Source organism: Macrosteles quadrilineatus, unplaced genomic scaffold (assembly GCF_028750875.1).
Source record: "Macrosteles quadrilineatus isolate MER2022 unplaced genomic scaffold, UCM_ALF_1.0 Scaffold_5__1_contigs__length_97177068, whole genome shotgun sequence".
Taxonomy (NCBI): domain Eukaryota; kingdom Metazoa; phylum Arthropoda; class Insecta; order Hemiptera; family Cicadellidae; genus Macrosteles; species Macrosteles quadrilineatus.
Window position 1 is genome coordinate 56,495,781 of NW_026542598.1, and position 20,390 is coordinate 56,516,170.

General features: G+C 34.8%; 1 protein-coding gene across 2 annotated transcripts in view; it reads left to right on the forward strand.

Moving 5' to 3' along the window:
- Positions 1–291: 291 nt before the first annotated feature.
- Positions 292–20,390, forward strand: part of LOC128993984 (uncharacterized) — a 36,758-nt gene continuing 16,659 nt past the window's right edge. For both annotated transcript variants that reach the window (XM_054418145.1, XM_054418146.1), the window contains exons 1-10: positions 292–441; positions 5,462–5,538; positions 7,543–7,705; positions 9,603–9,720; positions 11,287–11,366; positions 12,114–12,178; positions 12,965–13,052; positions 18,321–18,471; positions 19,100–19,225; positions 19,710–19,832. In XM_054418145.1, coding sequence (XP_054274120.1) covers positions 5,463–5,538; positions 7,543–7,705; positions 9,603–9,720; positions 11,287–11,366; positions 12,114–12,178; positions 12,965–13,052; positions 18,321–18,471; positions 19,100–19,225; positions 19,710–19,832 — 990 coding nt within the window. In that variant the 5' untranslated portion in view covers positions 292–441; position 5,462. The remainder of the gene's footprint in view (positions 442–5,461; positions 5,539–7,542; positions 7,706–9,602; positions 9,721–11,286; positions 11,367–12,113; positions 12,179–12,964; positions 13,053–18,320; positions 18,472–19,099; positions 19,226–19,709; positions 19,833–20,390) is intronic.

Sequence of the window (20,390 nt, forward strand, 5' to 3'; positions counted from 1 at the left end):
GTTAATCCATAGATAAAACATAGTCCCTTATAAAACATAATCCTGGAGGAGTATGTTTTATCTATGGTTTAGTTTTTGAGTCTATTTTGTGTTTTTTTTTATGCGCGTGCTTCAGGTGGCTTCAGGCTTCAGGCTTTTTTTTACTTGTTACTTGATTTTGAGTGTTGCGTTGAGTCTGAGTCTGAGTGGTGGTTTTAGTTTAGTGTTCTTCGTTTCGTTCGTTTTCGTTTTCAGTTGAGTTGTATTGTACTGAAGTTGGCGAATGGCGATTGTGATTGTGGGAAAGTGGGATTGTGTTTGTGTGTGTTGTGAGTGAATCGAGAGATAGAGTAAATAACAGAGTTTTTCTGAAATTGACATTTATTAGAATATACTATTGTTTTCCTTATTTTGGGAGGATTCGTCAAACGATGCCCTACACGATTAGTTAAGATTCTTGAGGTAATTATTAATTTAATTTTATAGCTATTGTCTCTTTGTGTGGGCTATAGCCTAGGCCTAACTTACCTACATCTGCCTCTTCTAACTAGCCTGTGAATAGGCCTTTTAAAATTAGCATTGAATAAAACTATCCTTAAGTTCTCTTTTGTTGGAAAGAGTTGGTCAGATATAGGCTAACTTACTTAGGTGTATAAGTAGGCCTACCTATTTTCTCATAGGATACATTGAAGGTTTGAAGTTATTACTTAGCTTAGGCCTGTTTTGAGTGGACCACTTGTTTAAGAGAATCGATCTTAAGTTTTTACCTGATATTCATTTGATCATTTGGGTAGGCCTACACTTCCATAATCTGTTGGCACAAACAACGGAATGAAAATATTGATCGATTCAAATTATAAACAATAGAATAATCGGGTAGACTTCCGTATCTGTTGGCACAAACAACCGAATGAAAATACAGATACGGAACCATTAGGTAAGGTTAACCTAACCAAACGATGTATCGAATGAAACAATCGAATCAAATAATCGATATTTTCATTCGGTTGTTTGTGCCAACAGATACGGAAGTCTACCCGAATAATTAATATTACTCATTCGGTTTTCAAGGTATTTTAAGGTGCCTAGGTAATGCATAGAGTACTATGCATTGTTGAGTCTAAATCCTTGGTGGCTAATTTAGGTCTAGGCGTAAGCCTAGGCAAACTTGGACGGCTGTCTAGGATAGCCACCTTCATCTTTACCCCCTATCTTGGGTATCTATCTTTTACCCAATTCGGGATCATCTGTGTCATAGGCCTGACAAAAAACAATTATAGGCCTACCGGTATCTAGGTTTACTTTAACCGAAACCTGGGTGACACTTACATAAATCGAAACATCCGGTCTCAGAGACCGGACGACTTTTCATCAACAAATTTCATGTAAAATCTTAGATTTAGTGTTTTTTTAAGTATATGTGGGCTTAAGGAAAGTAAAACTTACATTTTTAGTACAAATATGTATTATAAAAGTAACTTAATATTAATTTACAAAAAATGTAATAAAATGTATAATAAACATAAAACATACAATATACCTACTGGAGACATAAAATAAAAAATTAAAATCTTCTCTGAACTTGTCTTTTACATAGGCTACAGTCACAGCCTATGCACACTTTGCGGGTTTTTTGAAAAAAAAGCCTTTGCATAAGCAACTGCCTACAAAAACTGGCAGCGCGATGTACGTTACTCGAGAGATCCGGCACTAGAGACCGGCACATTTTCAAAATGGAGACGTTCACTCAATGACCGCTGATTGGGGACTGATGCTGATGGGTGGGGTAGGGAGAAGAGTAGGAGAGGCAAAGGTAGGCCTACTGAGGGGTAGGGGTACGCACGTCCAGCTGTTTTGCCACTACAGGAAAATCAATTTTCCGTCCGGTCTCACAGACCGGTGTTTCGGTTAAAGTGAACTTACCTTAAGTTTTTAAAATTCATTGTGACGTTGCTTTTTGACATAAGTTAAAACTTAGTAATTATTTAATTGTATTTTAAACTACACAACATTTATGGAAGTGGATAAATTCCAGCGTTGTCAACACAACTTGTTCATTTTACCCGCAAAATCCGGTGGTAATCCCCGGAATTACCCGGAATCAAGTCTTGATCACCCAAAAAATCCCCTGAATTGTAATTTTAAAGATTTCGGCCAACTTTTTGGTAAAAACCGCGTTGTAACCACGTTGTTTATGGTACCTACATTAAGAGAGTTATTAATATTTATATCATTCTTATATTGTATTGAGCAAAACGACGTTAATCTTTCATTTGAATTGTAAACAAAATCACATATAAAAACTGGCCGTTGGCCGTCCGTAACTAACATTGCATGATTTGCAAGAAACATATTTTTATATCTTAGACCCTACTGTTTTTCGTCACTGCCTACACATGAAAACCAAGTACCGGTACAGCATTGTACCTACAGTAGATTTTGTCCTATTAAATTATTTGTATTTGAAAAAAATATTTTTTAAAGTTGGTACCGGTACAATGAAATCCCCGGAATTTTACCCGGATTTCAAGGAATTCCCCGTAACCGGCAACGCTGATAAATTCCTCCTGGGTAGACTTCCTTATCTGTTGACAAAAACAACCGAATGAAAATATCAATCGATATCGAATGAAACACACTAGAGTCCCACAAACTCGGCGTAATGTGGACTGGAAGGGTGCCGAGTTTGTGAAATGCCGGGTTATTGGGATGTGACGCAAAATTCTAGGGGGGGAATAAACTAGTATTCACAAAATCAGGCTAGGCCTACCCCTAGAACCAGCCACACTCAAATTTCTTCCCCGGGTGCTCAGAAGGAGCCGAGAAAAATCCAGGGGTTGATACGAAGTTGTCACGGCTTTGACTGATCAATTTATTTAAATTTAGTTGAAGGCTCAGAGCTCTAGGAGCGCTCACGAAATCCTGTTTTAGGAAAGACGCTCAGTAGGAGCTATTTCATCCTCACCTACGTCAAAATGTTTTGGTGAATTTTGTCTAGCTTTTAGATCCACTCTGTAGGGCAGGCGAGTATTCTATCCTGGCCAATGTGATAAAATACTCGTATTAGACTTTAAACCATTTAAATGAATATGCGGCGATTGAATTAACAAACTAGGCCTACAGTATTAAAATCCCTACAGAGTCGTCGGGGCCTAATTAGTATACCTAAACGGAGAACCTAGCGTGAGATGCTCTAAAATAAATTTAATACCAATATCTGTAATTAATTGTTTAAATCTTTGAAACACTCCCAAGACTAGGTTCTGTCGTGCCAAAGACGGGGTTTAGAACTCAGGCGACAAGTCTTGGTGTATCAAAACGGTGAAATAAAGGGAATCAATCTAAACGTTGAAACAAAACGACAAATTCAATAAAACAAACGGGGGCTGTTGTAATTTTTAACAAATTAAATTAAACAAAGCCAACTTATGGCCACCGCTAGTCACTGGCAGGTATGAAACAAGTCGGCAAAGTCTACCTATGTTATAAATTTAAGATTTAGAATAGAATAAAAATTAGATCTTCTAAGGTCGAATTTGGAAACGTGGATGCGTATTATACCGGTAAATGAAAATTAACGTATCGTGATTAACTATCAGCTAACCTTCGGAATATCGGCGATCACGTGTAAGCGTAAGTAGTCTTGTAACGACGATGTTACTTCGTAGACGGTGTGCGAACGAATAATTTCTTGAAGTAAAATCCTTTTTTCCCGCCCGCTCGAGGCTTACGTGCTCAAGCGGAGAACTTAAGCACTACTAGACAACAGCTGATCAAATATTCAACTGTTGAGCCGGTCTAGTTTCTTCTGTCGTCAACAAACAAACATCAGTTTGGGGTTATGTCGTCGTGGGCGTTAAATACTTGTAAAATTGGTCGGTTTAACCATAGACTAACCAACACAAGTAGACTTCTCATCCCATTGTAAATTTTGAAGCACGTTTTTTGTGTCTAGTTCATGTAAGGTGACACTGGGCGCTAATGTCGACGAAACTTTGTTTCTATTATTTTATGGTTAATTTCTTGATTTGTGCTTTACTGTTTGGTTATATAACTAGGGGACAAGTTATTGTTTATGATTAGATCGTATTACTTGGTTAAACGAGGTTTTAAATGGCTTTAACAATGGGAAACAAATTGTAAACAAAACACAACCTCTACATAAACCGTACAGAACTAACAATAAAATTGTCTTCAGCTGTTCCATAAGGATGAGAAATCTACTATGGGAGTATGTTTTATCTATGGTTTAACTTAATATGTGAAATGCTGGGCTATTATTAATAAATATGCAGTGTTGGGAAGTAGCGCACTACTTTTTTTGTAGCGTTAGCTGTAGCTACGCTACTTTTAAGATTTTGTAGCTTTAGCTGTAGCTACATTTTTTAAGTAGTTGTAGCGGAATTTTAGCTACTTTTCTCGCTACATTAACATTGTTTTAGTTAGTGATTTTTATGATAACCTCAACCTTACGTGAAACAACCTCTTTCAAACTGAGATTTTCAAAAAAATTAGGCCTACTTTATGGCTAATAAGTAATTTCAGTAATTTTCTCCTAATTTCATGGGGATGTAATTCTATGAAAACTTGGTTTATATTTGGTGTCTATAATGTTGGTCTTCATTTCCTGGTGATGAAGGAAAGAAACAGGCATTGAACTCAGATTCAAACTAGCTTGCTTAGCTGTGAAAACTGTGACTGAAGCTAACCACGAACAGGCCTCTTAAGGTGCGTTTTCCTCCAACTTTAGTAACCACGCTGCGTGCTATGCGGTTAAGCTGAAGAGTGTAGCGTGGATAAGGAACGGGGTGGTTAAAGTAGGACGCTGCGCAAAAGTGTTTTCGTAGAATCGGCCAATATGTTGCGTGACTAGTAAATTTGCGATTCCACAATAGCGTTCTGCTATGGATCGGAGAAAAGAGGTGTCGCTCTTTACTTTCATGTTGATGGTCAAAGATGAAGAGATGGGCGAAAAAGTAGACATAGCCCTAGCTCTACTGTACAACAGGCGAAAATGCTGTAGGGAACTATTTAAATCTATTTTTATAGCTATGAGGGTGCTTTTAGAATTCTTATTACTAAGCATCCGATGGACGATGAAGTAAAATTAGGAATACTTTGACATTAGGCTAACTAAAAATCACTTTCCCCGCCTTCTCGACTTGGTGCATAGTGACATAGCTTCGAAGCCAACAATCAGAATGCAACAGAATTTTATTGACACACAGTCAATTAATGTACTGTCGTCATCACCAGTAAACTTAGTAACATCACTCAAACTAGTTTTCTCCATATTTCTAATGTAAAACATAGCCCAGTTCGGCAGCGTCGTTAACAACTGACTGCTCTCGAAGCAGTTCCCCCAATATTGCTGCACACTTTGATAAAATCGCCTGGATAAAATTTGCCTTATTATTATCTTATATATCTATCAAGTAATTTGCTTACTGTTATAGTTAAAATAACAAATTTTATTTTTCAGCATGGACAACCCTCAGGATTGCTTGGTTACGAGTTCTCAAGACATCATTAAGAAGGATAATGGTGCCTCAACTTCAGGTATAGTCCTCGCCACTCTAACTTGAGGCAGCCCAAGGCTGCAAGCTATATATCTAGTGCAGCCTTGGGCTGCCTAAAGTTAGGGTGCCGAGGACTATCTATATATTAATTTGAAACTGTTTTTCTTTGTCACAGCTATTTTGAGAGAACGGCTGGGCGTAGAAACTCGGTAGAGGTGTCTAAAGAAAGGTCTTGGTCTGTAGATGAGCCATCAAAAGAGAAACATGGTGAATTCCCTTGGGGCTCTGCCCCAGTGGCCCCAGTGGCCTTTGAATTCCCATCCCATGTTATTCTTATGGAGGAAAACGGGGTTTTTGTCACAGCTAATTTGAGAGAACAGCTGGGCGTAGAAACTTGGTAGGGGTCTCTAAAGAAAGGTCTTGGTCTGTAGATGAGCCATCAAAAGAGGAACGAGGTGAATTCCCTTGGGGCTCTGCCCCAGAAGCCTTTAAAGTTGCCTCCATATTTGTTTACATTACGACCATATGCATAATTCTACACTACTTTTTAATGAAACAGCTGTTAATATTTAAATTGTGATTTATTGAATTTGTCAAAATGAAGTACAGTATTTGCAATGGGGTTTTCTGATTTTAAAATGGATTTTCTTCTGCATCGTGTCATGTTTTGCAATATAATGTTCTATTACCAAATCAGTGGAAAATCCTATTATCACAGTAACTCTTTTCTTTTGGAGTTAACTTATATCTATTGTATGGGTTGGTTTCTGCCTTTTTTACCACTTCTTGGAGATTGTACGTAGGTGATATTCGTTGGCATATTGCATCTGTAGACGAAACTTGCCGGGTTGGTGTATAGAATGGAGTAAAAGAGTGAGAAATCCTGGACAATTTTATATAGGCTGAAAATAAAACTGAAAAACAATGGAAACATAGAAATAGTCATAGAACACAACCAAGTAGAAGAATAGAAATAATGGTTTTTTTTCATTTATAATCGTTATTATAGACAACCTAATGCGGCTATGAGAGGGAAAAATTTGTAGAAACACTAAAAAACAAGATCAGCTTTTTGAGAAAAGATAAGATGTTTACAAAAGATTTTGATTATATCTAAATGTTGTGTAGATCGTGAGTATTTCCATAATCTTCGTGAGTCGTCTTTAATGCTTCGCAATTGCTCGAATTCGAGCAACAGGTACACTAGTAATAATTGAACATACAAAAAGTTAACCGGTTAATAATTATACTGTGTTTTCAAGTCGGGGATTTTGCTAAAAAATGTTTAGCAAAAGTTAATTTTATTTTCTTATACTCCGAGATTTAAAGCAATACCATAATAGAAAAGCGAGGAAGTGAATAGCAAAACCTACAATCGCTGTTTTGCTAATTTCAGGGATTTTGCTAAAAAATGTTTAGCAAAAGTTAATTTTATTTTCTTTTACTCCGAGATTTAAAGCAATACCGTAATAGAAAAGCGAGGAAGTGAATAGCAAAACCTATAATCGCTGTTTTGCTAATTTAGGCTTAGGCCTACATGTATTATGTTTTAATACCGAAATAGTCTCATTGTTAGTGTGAAGTAAAATTGATTTAAAATGCAAAACAAAGATAGAAAATGTTTAGTACATGTTTATTTAAGGTAACAGTGGACTTTAATAACTATAATGTTGTTCTTATTTAAATATGTATAAACAAACAAAACGGGTAGACTTCCGTATCTGTTGTCCAAAACAACCAAATGAAATTATCGATCGATATATTTATTATTCGATTTATCGTTTGGTTAGTTAGGTTAGGTTAACCTAACTAATTAAAAGATATATAGAATGAAACAATCGATAAATAAATATTTTCATTCAGTTGTTTTTACAACATATACGGAAGTCTACCCATTACCAACAAAACATGATTTGAATGACATATTGAAAAATATGGTCTTTTTGAGAATTAAATGTATTGTATGTATGTAGGCCTATATAAAATTATGTGTTTTTACACAGTAAGATTTAACTTAACATCTCAAATGAAGTTTTTATTACAGGCAATTCTGTGGCTATCTTCCAGACCAAAAATAGCAAGAAGAAAAAATCCAAAGGTGGAATGGAGCAGTTTTCATGGTTTCATAGTTTTCAGAAACAGTGTCAGTCTTTATTGGGAAACACTAGCATGAAAGATCTCCTCAATGCTATAACAGTGTACACAGAGTAAGTCTTATCTTTAAGCTACTTACTTAGGTAGTCTGATTCTGTTCAGAATCACCCAACAGTAGTTACAGTAGAAGTCCCATTTACCCGAATCAACTGAGACTGTACCACATTCGTCACAGGCCTATAGTGAAAATAGCCTACTGGAATAGGATACTTGGATCTTTTTACACCCTTTTACCCCCTCGTCATGATGAACATTTTAAGTATATGGTTTATGGGGGTGTGACTTGTAGTTTTCTAAAAAGTTCATGGGTACTTTTTGCTTTATGTAGATGTCAACAACTTGGAAACTTTGATCAGTTATGATCCATTTCCTTATGGGAATTCAAAAATTCGTTGAACTGCTCACCTACACTATGAAAGTAAATTTCTCAAATTTAAATATAGTGTTTCAAAGGGCTATAGTTTGGTATGTGCATTGATTTAACTTTCACTATTATTTATATTTTGATAACATAAAACTGCCCAGTAGTGATGGTCAAAACCAGAAATTTCAAATCTCAAAACCGAAACCGAAACTTTAAAAAATCTAATCCCGAATCTCGAATCTCAAAACCTAAACGTGAAACGTGAACCTAAACCTCCTGAAACATGAACCCTAGCCGCTCTCTCTCCGACGCTTCATTGTTGGATGATAATTGCATGTTCTTTTTCGTTGTAGAGTACTGTCACTTATTGCATTACTATTTCTTAACTGCTGAAAGTCATTTAAATGTACTTTCCACTCATACAAATATAATTAAACTTAATTGCACCATTAATTTAATTCAATCTTTATAGCAACTTAGCAGACGCACAGGCACAGCATGTATGTCTGCTAATTCCAGAACTAAATAGATAGGAAAAACCTTTGACACATGTATATAGTTAAGTAGTTATAGTTAATTAGTTTAGTTTTTCATAAAACCTTTTTCTTTTTTGTGTATTTGGTTGTGTAATTTTATATGTGTGGTGGAATAAATTCATTAATTCATTCACTTTGGCTGGTTACAAAGGTCAAGGTTACAAAAACTACACATAATCATAAAATGCTAAGTATGCAATCAAAACTGAAAGAGATCGACTCCTCCTGACCGTGACATATACAGTATGTGAATGTGACTGATAATCTTAAAACCCAATACAACATAATTTTTTATGAACAACCAACAAAAAAATTATTTAAACTTCTAACACCAACATAAATATGAATATTAGATTAATTAGAACATTTAGTGGTCAATATTTCTTTGTGTTTAGTAATAATTTATGTGAAACTGAATTGGACCAGTTATAGTATTTAAGATACCTTTTGAAGTTCAGAATAAAATTTACTTATTTCATTACTGTTATGTGATGTTTGCTCTGATGCTACCAGCTTGTTTGAAAACAGTGTTAAAAACAATAACAATGGCACAAAAAAAAAATATCAGCAGTTTCAAAAATAAAACTGCCAAAATCTTCAATTTTGAATCTCGAAACTTGGTGATCGAATCTCGAAACCAAAACTTTTCCTAAGTTTTGATGGTTTTTAGATTTGATATTCGGTTTTGACACATCACTACTGCCCAGGCTTAGTGGTTGGATTTTTCCATCCCCCACACTGGCTTCAAAAATTTTCCCATTTATATTTCATTTTCTTAAACATTTAACTTTTTCCTTGTTTGAATCAAAAGCAGATTTATTTACTTTTTAGGTTTCTTGTTTAGGTCTTTTTAGTTAATGCCATTCAATGTACATTATTAATGTATGCCTCAAGAACAGACATTACTTTCTACCAAGTCTCAGGTTTTGATGAACAGATAAAGACAATGTTTATCCAATTTTAGATTTGGCAGGATATTTGATTTTTATCTAGTTTTTTTAACTACGTCCTTTTCATTAATTAATCCTAAAACAAACAAAATGATTTCAGGCACATATCGAGAGATGTAGAGGCAAGCTATTCAAAGCCTAACAGAGCTGCCAAATTGAAGTCACACATGATCTCTGTTTTGAACTTTTTCCACAACCAATATATACTCATCAAGCAAGTAAGTACATTCTGAAATATGCCTTTACCTATAGGCTAAATTGTTTTAACATGTTTGGTCAATTATTTTTAACTTTTAAGTGAGCTACATTTTAAGTGTTATAAGACGCTTCTTTTATTTACTCTCCGTAAATTTAATAACACGTAGGCCTACAATGCTGATCAAGAAGTTATTTAATTATTTTAACAACTTTCAGCTCTTATTTAAAATGTTCAGAACTTGTACATTACCTAATTAAATGTACACATTGTGTGTGGTATCCTTTTTAAGTAGCTTTGCTGTTATGAGTAAGTAGTGCTTTAGAGGATATAACCTTTACTGGTGAGATTTTATCCTTATTTGTTGCCATTCCACCACTACAGTACAATGTTTTTTTTAGACTGGGTCTAGTAGTCGGTAAAAACGGGCAAGTCGGGTTATATTTTGATATCCGAAGTCGGGAAATTTCATGATTTTGTCATGATCGTGCAAGAAGGCGATCACGTTTTCGTGACCGTGGGATACGATGATGATGTCTAGACGGCCGTGGAAAATAAACAGAACTTTGCTGAGATCGCGTTAAACGATGATCACTTTTGTGACGGCGGGAGACCGGGTAACTTCCTGCTCTGAAAACTTATGAAGCTTGTCCCTAAATCCTATTTGATAGTGGTATTCCATTCGCTGTTCCACAGCCATATCTCGTACGGTCTTAAGCTATAGGGTCATGCACCTGACAGCCTCAAGGTCCTACGACAGCAAAATGAGGCTTTGCGTATTATTACAGGGAGTGGTAGAAGGGATAATTGTAGGCCACTATTTGTACGGACGGGCATTTTGACTGTTTAGTTTGCAGTGGCTACATCCTTTCATCTGTAAACTACGTCCATGATAACCTGCAGAAATTCACTACAAGGAGATGTGCACACTTATAATACAAGGTTATAATACAAAATAAGATTGAAATTCCTTTCCGCAGGCTTAGTAAAACTAAAGATGCCTTTCCTGTCATAGCCCTTGAAGCTTTACAACAAGCTCCCTGATCGAATGAAAATTCTTGAAGGCAATAAGTTCGCTTGAAACCTTAAGAGCCACATTAAAGAAAAGCTCTACTATAAGTTAAAGTGAGTTTTTTTCATGACGATTTTGGCAGCCAAAGACCATTGTCCACGCCAGCAGCGGGACATGTATAACGCAAACTTCATAACGGAAGTCTATAATTAGGCTGTAAATATTGTAAATATGTTCATAATTATTATTTTGACGCTGCAAAGGCAAAGGAAGGAGGTAATGAGGAGGTATTGATGTTGTGCAGTTCTCCACTTTTAACCTATCTTCTGCAAAAGTGCTGCGTCCCACTCAAAACTAGTTTTTCATGCAACACCACATTAACAGTGTTGGTGTTAAGTACAGTGGTGATATTTATTTTTTTACTTTTATAAACTTTATTTGGCCAGACAGATGGCAGAAAAATTGGGCAAGATAATTTTAAAATTAGAAAGTCAACTTTTATCATGTAGTATTGTCAACAAGATTAGAGCAAACTTAGCCAATTGTATTAAATTTACAAAACCTGTTTGATTCTAGCCTTTTGAAAATTCAACCTATCTAGAAAAGATGTCAAACCTGCTGACATTTTACTTCGACATGGAAGTGAAAGCATCAAGGTATGTATTTGCTTCTTTGCTCAGCTTTGGTAGTTTGAGATTTTATAACCAAGATTAAAAAAAAAATGTATACTATTTATAGAGTGTTAGCAAACTTGTGAACAAGCCTATTTTCCACTTTCTACTAACTATACAATTTATGGCCGCTTAGTATCTGTTCAAGATGCAGACTAATTTAAGAGACTTATAGCCTCACAGGGTGTCTACCAACTGGGAATCGTACTTAATGGCTGACCGATGGAGATATTCAAGATTTTGTGGCTATCGTGGGAGACGATGATTGAGTTTCTATTACACTATAAAGCTGTAGGCCTACCTTAGTAAATCTTTGTCTCATTTCAATAAATTTCCATTTTGAAACTCCATGCCGACAGATCAGGAAAATATATTTGGTAACAATACCGACAAAGGTAACGTCAAAGTGCCCTTAAATACACGGGAATTGTCCATGAGTTTTTAATCCAGAATGTAGCAGACACCCTGCATAGCTCAAGTAGTGCTGCAAATATGCCAAATGAATTATGTTTAATTGTTGATTTGACACAATTAATGTATCAAGGTCATTGACATAGGCCAACCGACAAACCGACTTATCGCAGGTTGAATATAATCAATACATACTTATTCCGGTTATTTCCACCCAGTCCATCCATCTTGTTATCCTCCCCTCTGTCTCCTTCCTTGGAGCTGAGCCACCAGAAAAAAAAATTTTCAATTTCTGTGAAAACTAATTGCTCCTTTTTTCAGGCGAGGCAAAGAAAGTGTCAAGAAAATTACAAGCAAACTTATTTCTGCTTTATTCATCATGTTGAGTGAGTATGGAACTCTTCCTTATTATATGAGTTAAGTTTACTTTGAGGTGTGCAATCCTGTGATTAAGACTTGTAACATGGGTGTATAACAAAAACAAACCATCCGCAGTATACTAGCAATAACAAAATACATTAGAAAGGTAGAAACATCAGTTGTTACTATTGAGCTAAGATTACACTGAAGATTACTCTATATATGTGAAAATAGTTTCGATCAAATACAGATTCTTTTAACTTGGCTCTCCTACCAAAACTTGTTCCCCGAAGTAATCAGCTGTTTTAATAATTTAAAAAAACTGTTAAAAAACAATGTTTTTGCAAGTATAGGCTAAATCAGAGTGATTTTTACCATCGACTGTAAAATAAATTAATGTGTTGTAATTGCCAGGTAAAATTACCATCATAATAAATTGAAATTCCACTGAAACTTAAATAATAAAAGTCAAAATTAACTGTAAATAAAACATGTTTTTCCATTATATTGCTTTTACAATAGAAATAAACCAACCCCAGGTACTAGTAGTCTATAATCTTTGTTTCTATTCCCGATTCTACTGTAAAAAAATCCTTGTAAAGTAAAAAATCAAATGTAAAATTTATGCTGCTGTATTACAATCTCTGCTGGTGTGGTCATATTAATTACTCCTTCCCACTGCTTGTTATTAAAACAACCCATTGCAAATTATTTTTATACTACACTTATTTGAGACGAGTCTAATTAAAACTCCACAACTTTCCCCAATGTATTGAACTTTTATAAATTTTATATTCTGGTATTTTTTACAGATGATTCTTCGGAGTTCATCTTAGACACCATTTTAAAGGCCCGATTCACTGTTAAGAGCTACAGTGAGATATGTATTCCAATATTCAAGTAAGTTTTTACTTTCTCTCCTTATACATTGTATGGAGAAAGTATTGTTTTCATCAACATTTTCGAGTTTGAGTTTTGAGTGGATCCGTTTTGGGTTCCCCTGAACCCAAAAAAGTGTTTTTGAAATGATGTGTGTGTGTGTGTGGATGTGTACAGAGAGCTACACCAGTGCTCCGATTTTGATGAAATTCAATATGTGTTTTAATCCATTGTATCTCCAGAATTCTTTTAAATTTTTTTCAAATTATGATCTTAAATGGTAATTTACTATAAAACACATAAAATCACAGAAAAATCTAATATTTAAAAACACAGCTTGAACAGTTTTGATGAAAAGATTTTGTATGTTACAGTCATTTAAACTCTAACCAAAGTAGTAAGTAACCCCCGTTGCTCTAAAAATTTCAGTACATAATTTATTGAAACTTTTTATGATTTTCCCCCATAAAACATCATAGTGACTCCCACCGCTAACACATGATTAGGTTTGTTGTCAAGCTAATGGGAGAAATTATGTATTAGATTCCTGTTACCATTTATCTTAGATTCTACTGTTAATACTAGTGATGGTCGGATCCGGATATCGGACTACCGGATCCGCCGGATCCGAGCGAGAACCGGCACCGGATCGGATCCAAAAAATTCCGGATCTTGGGCTGGATCCGGTTTTGATGGATCCGATTTTTTCAAATTTTTTCCCGATTTTTTCCTAACACAAAGCTGTCTGTATCACTGTACAACCCCGATTTTTTTACCAACACAAAGCTGTCTGTATCACTGTACAACACCGATTTTTTTACTTACACAAAGCTGTCTGTATCACTCTACAACCCCGAATGTTTTTACTAGCACAAAGTTGTCTGTATCACTGTACAACCCCGATTTGTTTACTAAACACAAAGCTGTCTGTATCACTCTACAACCCCGAATGTTTTTACTAGCACAAAGTTGTCTGTATCATTGTACAACCCCGAGTTTTTACCAACACAAAGCTGTCTGTATCACTGTACAACACCGATTTGATTACTAAACACAAAGCTGTCTGTATCACTGTACAACACCGATTTTTAACTAACACAAAGTATTATTATTATATTATATAATAATATTATTAGTGTATGTGTATATATATATATATATATATATATATATTATACATATAATATATATTATACATATAATATATATTATATTAGTATTATTATTATTCTATATGTTACAGTGATGTCTGTATCACTGTACAACCCCGATTTTGTTCCTAACACAAAGCTGTCTGTATCACTGTACAACCCTGATTTTTTTACCAACACAAAGCTGTCTGTATCACTTTACAACACCGATTTTTTTACTAACACAAAGCTGTCTGTATCACTCTACAACCCCGAATGTTTTTACTAGCACAAAGCTGTCTGTATCACTGTACAACCCCGATTTGTTTACTAAACACAAAGCTGTCTGTATCACTGTACAACACCGATTTTTTTACTAACACAAAGCTGTCTGTATCATTGTACAACCCCGAGTTTTTACCAACACAAAGCTGTCTGTATCACTCTACAACACCGATTTTTTACTCACACAATAAGCTGTATGTATCACTCTATAACCCCGACTTTTTACCAACACAAATCTGTCTGTATCACTGTACAACCCCGATTTTTCCTGATTTTTTTACTAACACAAAGCTGTCTGTATCCATGTACAAGATCGTTTTTTCCCCGAGTGTTTGTCTCTTGATGCAAACAACTTATATGGCAAGGCCATGTCTCGATGTTTGTATCTAGATGCAAATAACTTGTATGGCAAGGCCATGTCTCAGTGTTTGCCTCTTGATGCAAATAACTTATATGGCAAGGCCATGTCTCAGTGTTTGCCTCTTGATGCAAATAACTTATATGGCAAGGCCATGTCTCAGCGTTTGTCTCTTGATGCAAATAACATATATGGCAATGGTATGTATCTTTCCGAACCGAATCCGACCCGATTTTTCGGATATCTGAACACCTCTAGTTTTTGGTTTTGTACCTAGCTATCAGTACTGTGGGCCTGGAACGAATTTAAGGAAGAGATTAACAAGAGGTGATCCAGGCATAAATAAATTGGATGCTGCATGCAAAAACCACGATATAGTATACTGAAGATCGAACTATTCTAAAATATGCACAGATACCCTTTTGGTGGTTGTGCAAACTTAGTGCATTTTATGATTTTGTTAGTGTCCCCAAAAAATGAGGGATTATGGGCTCAACTGGAGATTACTCTATATTTAAGATATATTAACCTTTAAACATAACCAATGTTATTTTAAACCGTATGATTTAAATTGGCATTTTGTTAATTACGTTTTTTTTACCCGCCCTTATGACAGTGTGTATCTGGATCCGAATTTTTCAAGATCCAAAAAATCTTGAATCCAAGATTCTGTTTGTCTCTTGATGCAAATAACTTATATGGCAAGGCCATGACTCAGTATTTGTCTCTTGATACAAATAACTTATATGGCAAGGTTATGACTCAGTGTTTGTCTTTTGATGCAAATAACTTATATGGCAAGGCCATGTCTCAGTGTTTGTCTCTTAATTCAAATAACTTATATGGCAAGGTCATGTCTTAGTGTTTGTCTCTTGGTACAAATAACTTATATGGCAAGGCCATGTCTCAGCGTTTGTCTCTTGATACAAATAAATAACATATATGGCAATGGCATGTATCTTTCCGAACTGAATCCGACCCGATTTTTCGGATATCTTCACACCTCTAGTTTTTAGTTTTGTACCTGGATGATAAGCTAACGGCCTATAATTTTGTCTCAAAAATATCCCGTTAGTATTTTAATCTCACCCGATGCTTCGTGATAAAAAATAATAAAAGTATGATTTAAATTGGCATTCTGTTAATTACGTTTTTTTTTTAACCCGCCCTTATGTTTTAATGAGCAAACTTCGACATTATTCATTTTCTGACATGGCTTTGTCTTGGGTTGATTCTTATTTAACTAACAGGAAACAAAGAACATCAATTATAAAAAATGGCAAAAAGTTTTATCTCGAATTGGCACGAAGTTAAATGTGGTGTCCCACAAGGCTCGATATTAGGTCCTTTATTATTTTTAATTTTTGTGAATGATGTACCTCAAAATGTATCTTCTAGCCTCATATTATATGCTGATGACACTACAGCCATAGTTAAAGCAAATGATATACCCAATCTAAAATTGGAACTCAACAGCTCACTTATAGATTTGTCCAGTTGGTTTACAGTAAATGGGCTGCAACTCAATAGTTCTAAAACACAGGTTATGTTATTTCAAACAATCCAAAATAGAGAGAATCAAAATTTTGAATTACGCTATCAAAGCGATACTTTACCTTTTGTTGAACATACAAAGTTCTTAGGTTTAATAATTGATAGAAATTTAACCTGGAAACCACATATAGACATGATAGTAAAGAGATTGAATACAGCCTGTTCTCAAATGTATGTTTTAAGGAATATAATTGATTTGAAAACTAAACTTACTGTATATTATGCAATGTTTTATTCCATCATGCAGTATGGAATTGAACTGTGGGGCTCAACTTCATATGCTGACACAGTTTTTAAAAAACAGAAGAAATTTTTAAGAATCTTATCTTTTGCACCAAAAAGAACATCATTTAAACCTATTTTAAAAAAATATGACATATTAACAATGCCTTCTTTATATATATTTAAAATGATGGTTTCCTTCAAAAGTAACTACCAATCATACGACAACAATCAATTTATCCATCAATATCCGACTCGTTTTAAAAATAAATTTAAATTTCCAAGACATCGCCTCTGTCTGTATGAAAGATCTCCATTCTATATGAGTCTCAGACTTTACAGCAGTCTACCTGCCAAATTCAGAGAAATTACCAATATTTCAAAATTCAAAAACGAGTTTAAGATCTATCTTTTACAAAAACAGTTTGAGTCTATTTCTGAATATTTGAATGACAGTTAAACATTTTTTTTATTACAGTAGGCCTACATTTATTTAGTTTATAGGAATGTTTTGTAAATCTAGTTTTAATAATGGACAATGTCACCTGTTTCATCAGCATTGCTGAAAACTTGAAATGTATTGTGACAATAAAGGAATATTTCATTTAATTTAATTTCATTTCATTTCATTTCAGTGTGTATCTGGATCCGGATCCGAATTTTTCAAGATCCGGATCCGGATCCGGTACCGACATTTTCTTGGATCCGCCCATCACTAGTTAATACTGTTCATAGAACAGTATTAACCCTCCGAGTGTCCCTTTTTTTGGCCTTAATGTCTGCCTATTTTTTGCTCATTTGCAAGGTTTTATTAAAACGGATCTGAGAAGCTTAAAAACAATGTTAATTATACTGTTCTATATACCATTTTGTTTGTAAAATCATGGGCTTCAATATTATATATAAAACATAAGGAACATTTGTTCAAAAAAAAAAAATCTTTAGGACTTAAAAAACAATATTTTGGAAATTTTCAAAAAAAAAATAAGTTCATGCTCAATGAAATTGTATAAATTATAGGCCTATAAATATTTGAAAATAGCCACTTTGTTCTAAATTTTATGAGGATTACAAATATATAATCATATAGTGAGGTAAGTTATCAAATAAATAAGTTATGAGTGAAAAACAGATTTCAGTACATAGCGTTTAGCTAAGAATGCATAGCCTCATAGCTAGGAATCTGGCTGATAATTTACATGAATATCACTACCTACTTCTTCAGGATCATCAACCAGCCCTTCAAAATCACTTAAATCTTCTTATAATGCACCACATATATCACTACTTTTGATTTTTAACACTAAAACAATGATAAACGTAATAAAACACATCAGTCATCGGTCCGAGGTTAACCAAGCTGTTTACAAATACGCACGTCAGCTGTCTGCTACAATATTTTCGGAACTAAAATGAAAAGCGCTTAGAGACAGACCTCCGGAGAAAGCTCTGAATCTGTCAAATAAAACAATACCTAACTCGATCCAGTTCAATCCAATTTTGTCAGTCATAGAGCCTTCGCCGTAAACAGTGTTTGTGAGTCGCAGCAGCGACACAAAACACTACACAAAGTGTGTTATGTGTCGCTGCAGCGACAAATAACACTCGGAGGGTTAACAGTATTCCATAAGATTCCTGATCTTAAGGGGCAAGATTGCAATTCTAACTCACGCTATTTTCTCAAACTTTAAACAGCTTATACTGGTTAAAAAACTATAATTTATATTTGTACCTTGATAGGATGGTGACAGGCTTGCCGCAGTCACAAGAAATGAACTATGTCCGCTGCCTGCTTGTGTTCAAAATTTGGAAGAGAATGTTGCCTTGCAGAGAGGAACGCAACTGCATCAACAGACTCGCTGTAGCCAAGCTTAGCCCCCCACCAGCACAGGTCAGACACTATAGTAGAACTGTGACATAGACAATTTGATTACCTTTTATTGGTTTGGCTCCACAAGCAACTATTCATAAATGTAGCAAGTAAAGATGGTTTGAATTGATTAGTAGCGGTTCATACATATATAAATATATGGCACCTATCCCGCCACTCATATTCCGTTGATACACTCGCTAACCCAACACACGCTGTACATCAGCTGTGCCAGATTCTTGAGTCATCTAAAATACATTACTATACTATGAGGATAGTGGAAGTACCATTGAAATAAGAAGTCCATTTTGGCTCTCGACTCTACATTTGAACTGTATTTCTGCTCTTCCCTTTTGATCCTCTATTTCATCAATATCTCCTCTATCCTCACAATAACCGCTATCTTGAGACAAACTGATAGTATTGTCAGGTATCTAATACTTTATGTTGTTCCTAAATATTGTTGGCCACGGCAGATTCTGCAAACTCTGCTGCATATGCTCGGAAGGCTTGTTTGGTTAAAAAAAACTTTAATTGAATTGTGTATTACTGTTTGTGTTCTGAATTAGCAAGGGTTTTTTTTTTTAACTTTGCTTTGTTTTTTTACATCAAAACCTACAACATGTTACGTTTACTTTGATCGTAACAGGTGTTAGAGTTCATCAAGCGAGGACTACTAACCAGTGTGTTGCCGAACCCTCCTCCTGACAAGACGCCGTTACTCCTCACAAGATTCTACATGACCAAGAAGTTCAACTTGCGGGAATCCGTCAAGGTGAGTTAACATTTTATCAACATTAATTTTCAGGTTAAGAAAACTGGTTTCAAATACTTATGCTTAAAATCTAGTTTAATTGCTTTGAAATGAAGAGAAGATGCATATTATATAACTAGGCAAGCATGTTTCTTTAAAACCTTTTTTCTCAGCTCGTGTTAATCACAGGGAAAATCTATCCATACTGTTAGAAATATATGTTCCTGAAGATCTGCAGAATCCATTTAAAAATTCAAATATGCTCAAATATAAGCACAAAAAATGAATTTGAAATTTAAAAAAATTAACATGGACTTTATGGGTGACGAGATAACAACGAAATATAAACAGAAAATCAAAAGAAGTGGAATCACATGTATTATTTACATTGTTGGGTGAAAATAGAGAAGTCTGTACATTACATATTTTTGGTTGAGTTTTTGACCACTGCACGACCTCTAGTTATTATTATTGTACAAAATTTAAGATTTTACTTTGATCTCAGGCATTCTTGAAATTGGAGGCGGATTTGAAACTGAACGACTTCACTTCTAGTTTGGATGCTATACGATTTTTTGATGATGAAGATGAAGAGGATAAGGTTAATGAGGAAAGCCATTTTGAGAAGGTAACATTAGAGGTTTTAGTAATGTTTGCGTTAGGTAAAACTTAAATACTGGCTGGCTACAGAATAAATAAATGAAGTTGATCAAATATTGCTAGGTTTAAAATCGTCCAGGTCCTAATAATTTTGAACTCAAATCCAACACATTTGAAGTCCTTTCACTTCCCAACTGAAAGGGCAATGTGGTAAATCCGACAGCCAATTTAATCCTTGAATATCATAAGAAGAAAGACAATTTACCTCAAAGGCAACCTAAGTGTGTGTGTGTGTGTGTGGTAACGATTAGGCCATTTTGCATTATTATCGTTAAACAGTTGACAGTCTAACTAATCAGATTTTAATTGTATACATAATTTTCTTCTGTGATTCTGAAAGTTGTATGGTAGATTTTACATTATAATATAGTGTTAACCATAAACAATCCAAAAAGGCTTATTTGTTTATAGTATGGATTAAGCCTTTTATTGTGAGGTATAAACTAAATATTTCATATTTTCAGTAATAGAATTTTCTCATCCCTGTTTATTATTAGTTTTTCCAATCATCATTAACTGAAACCAA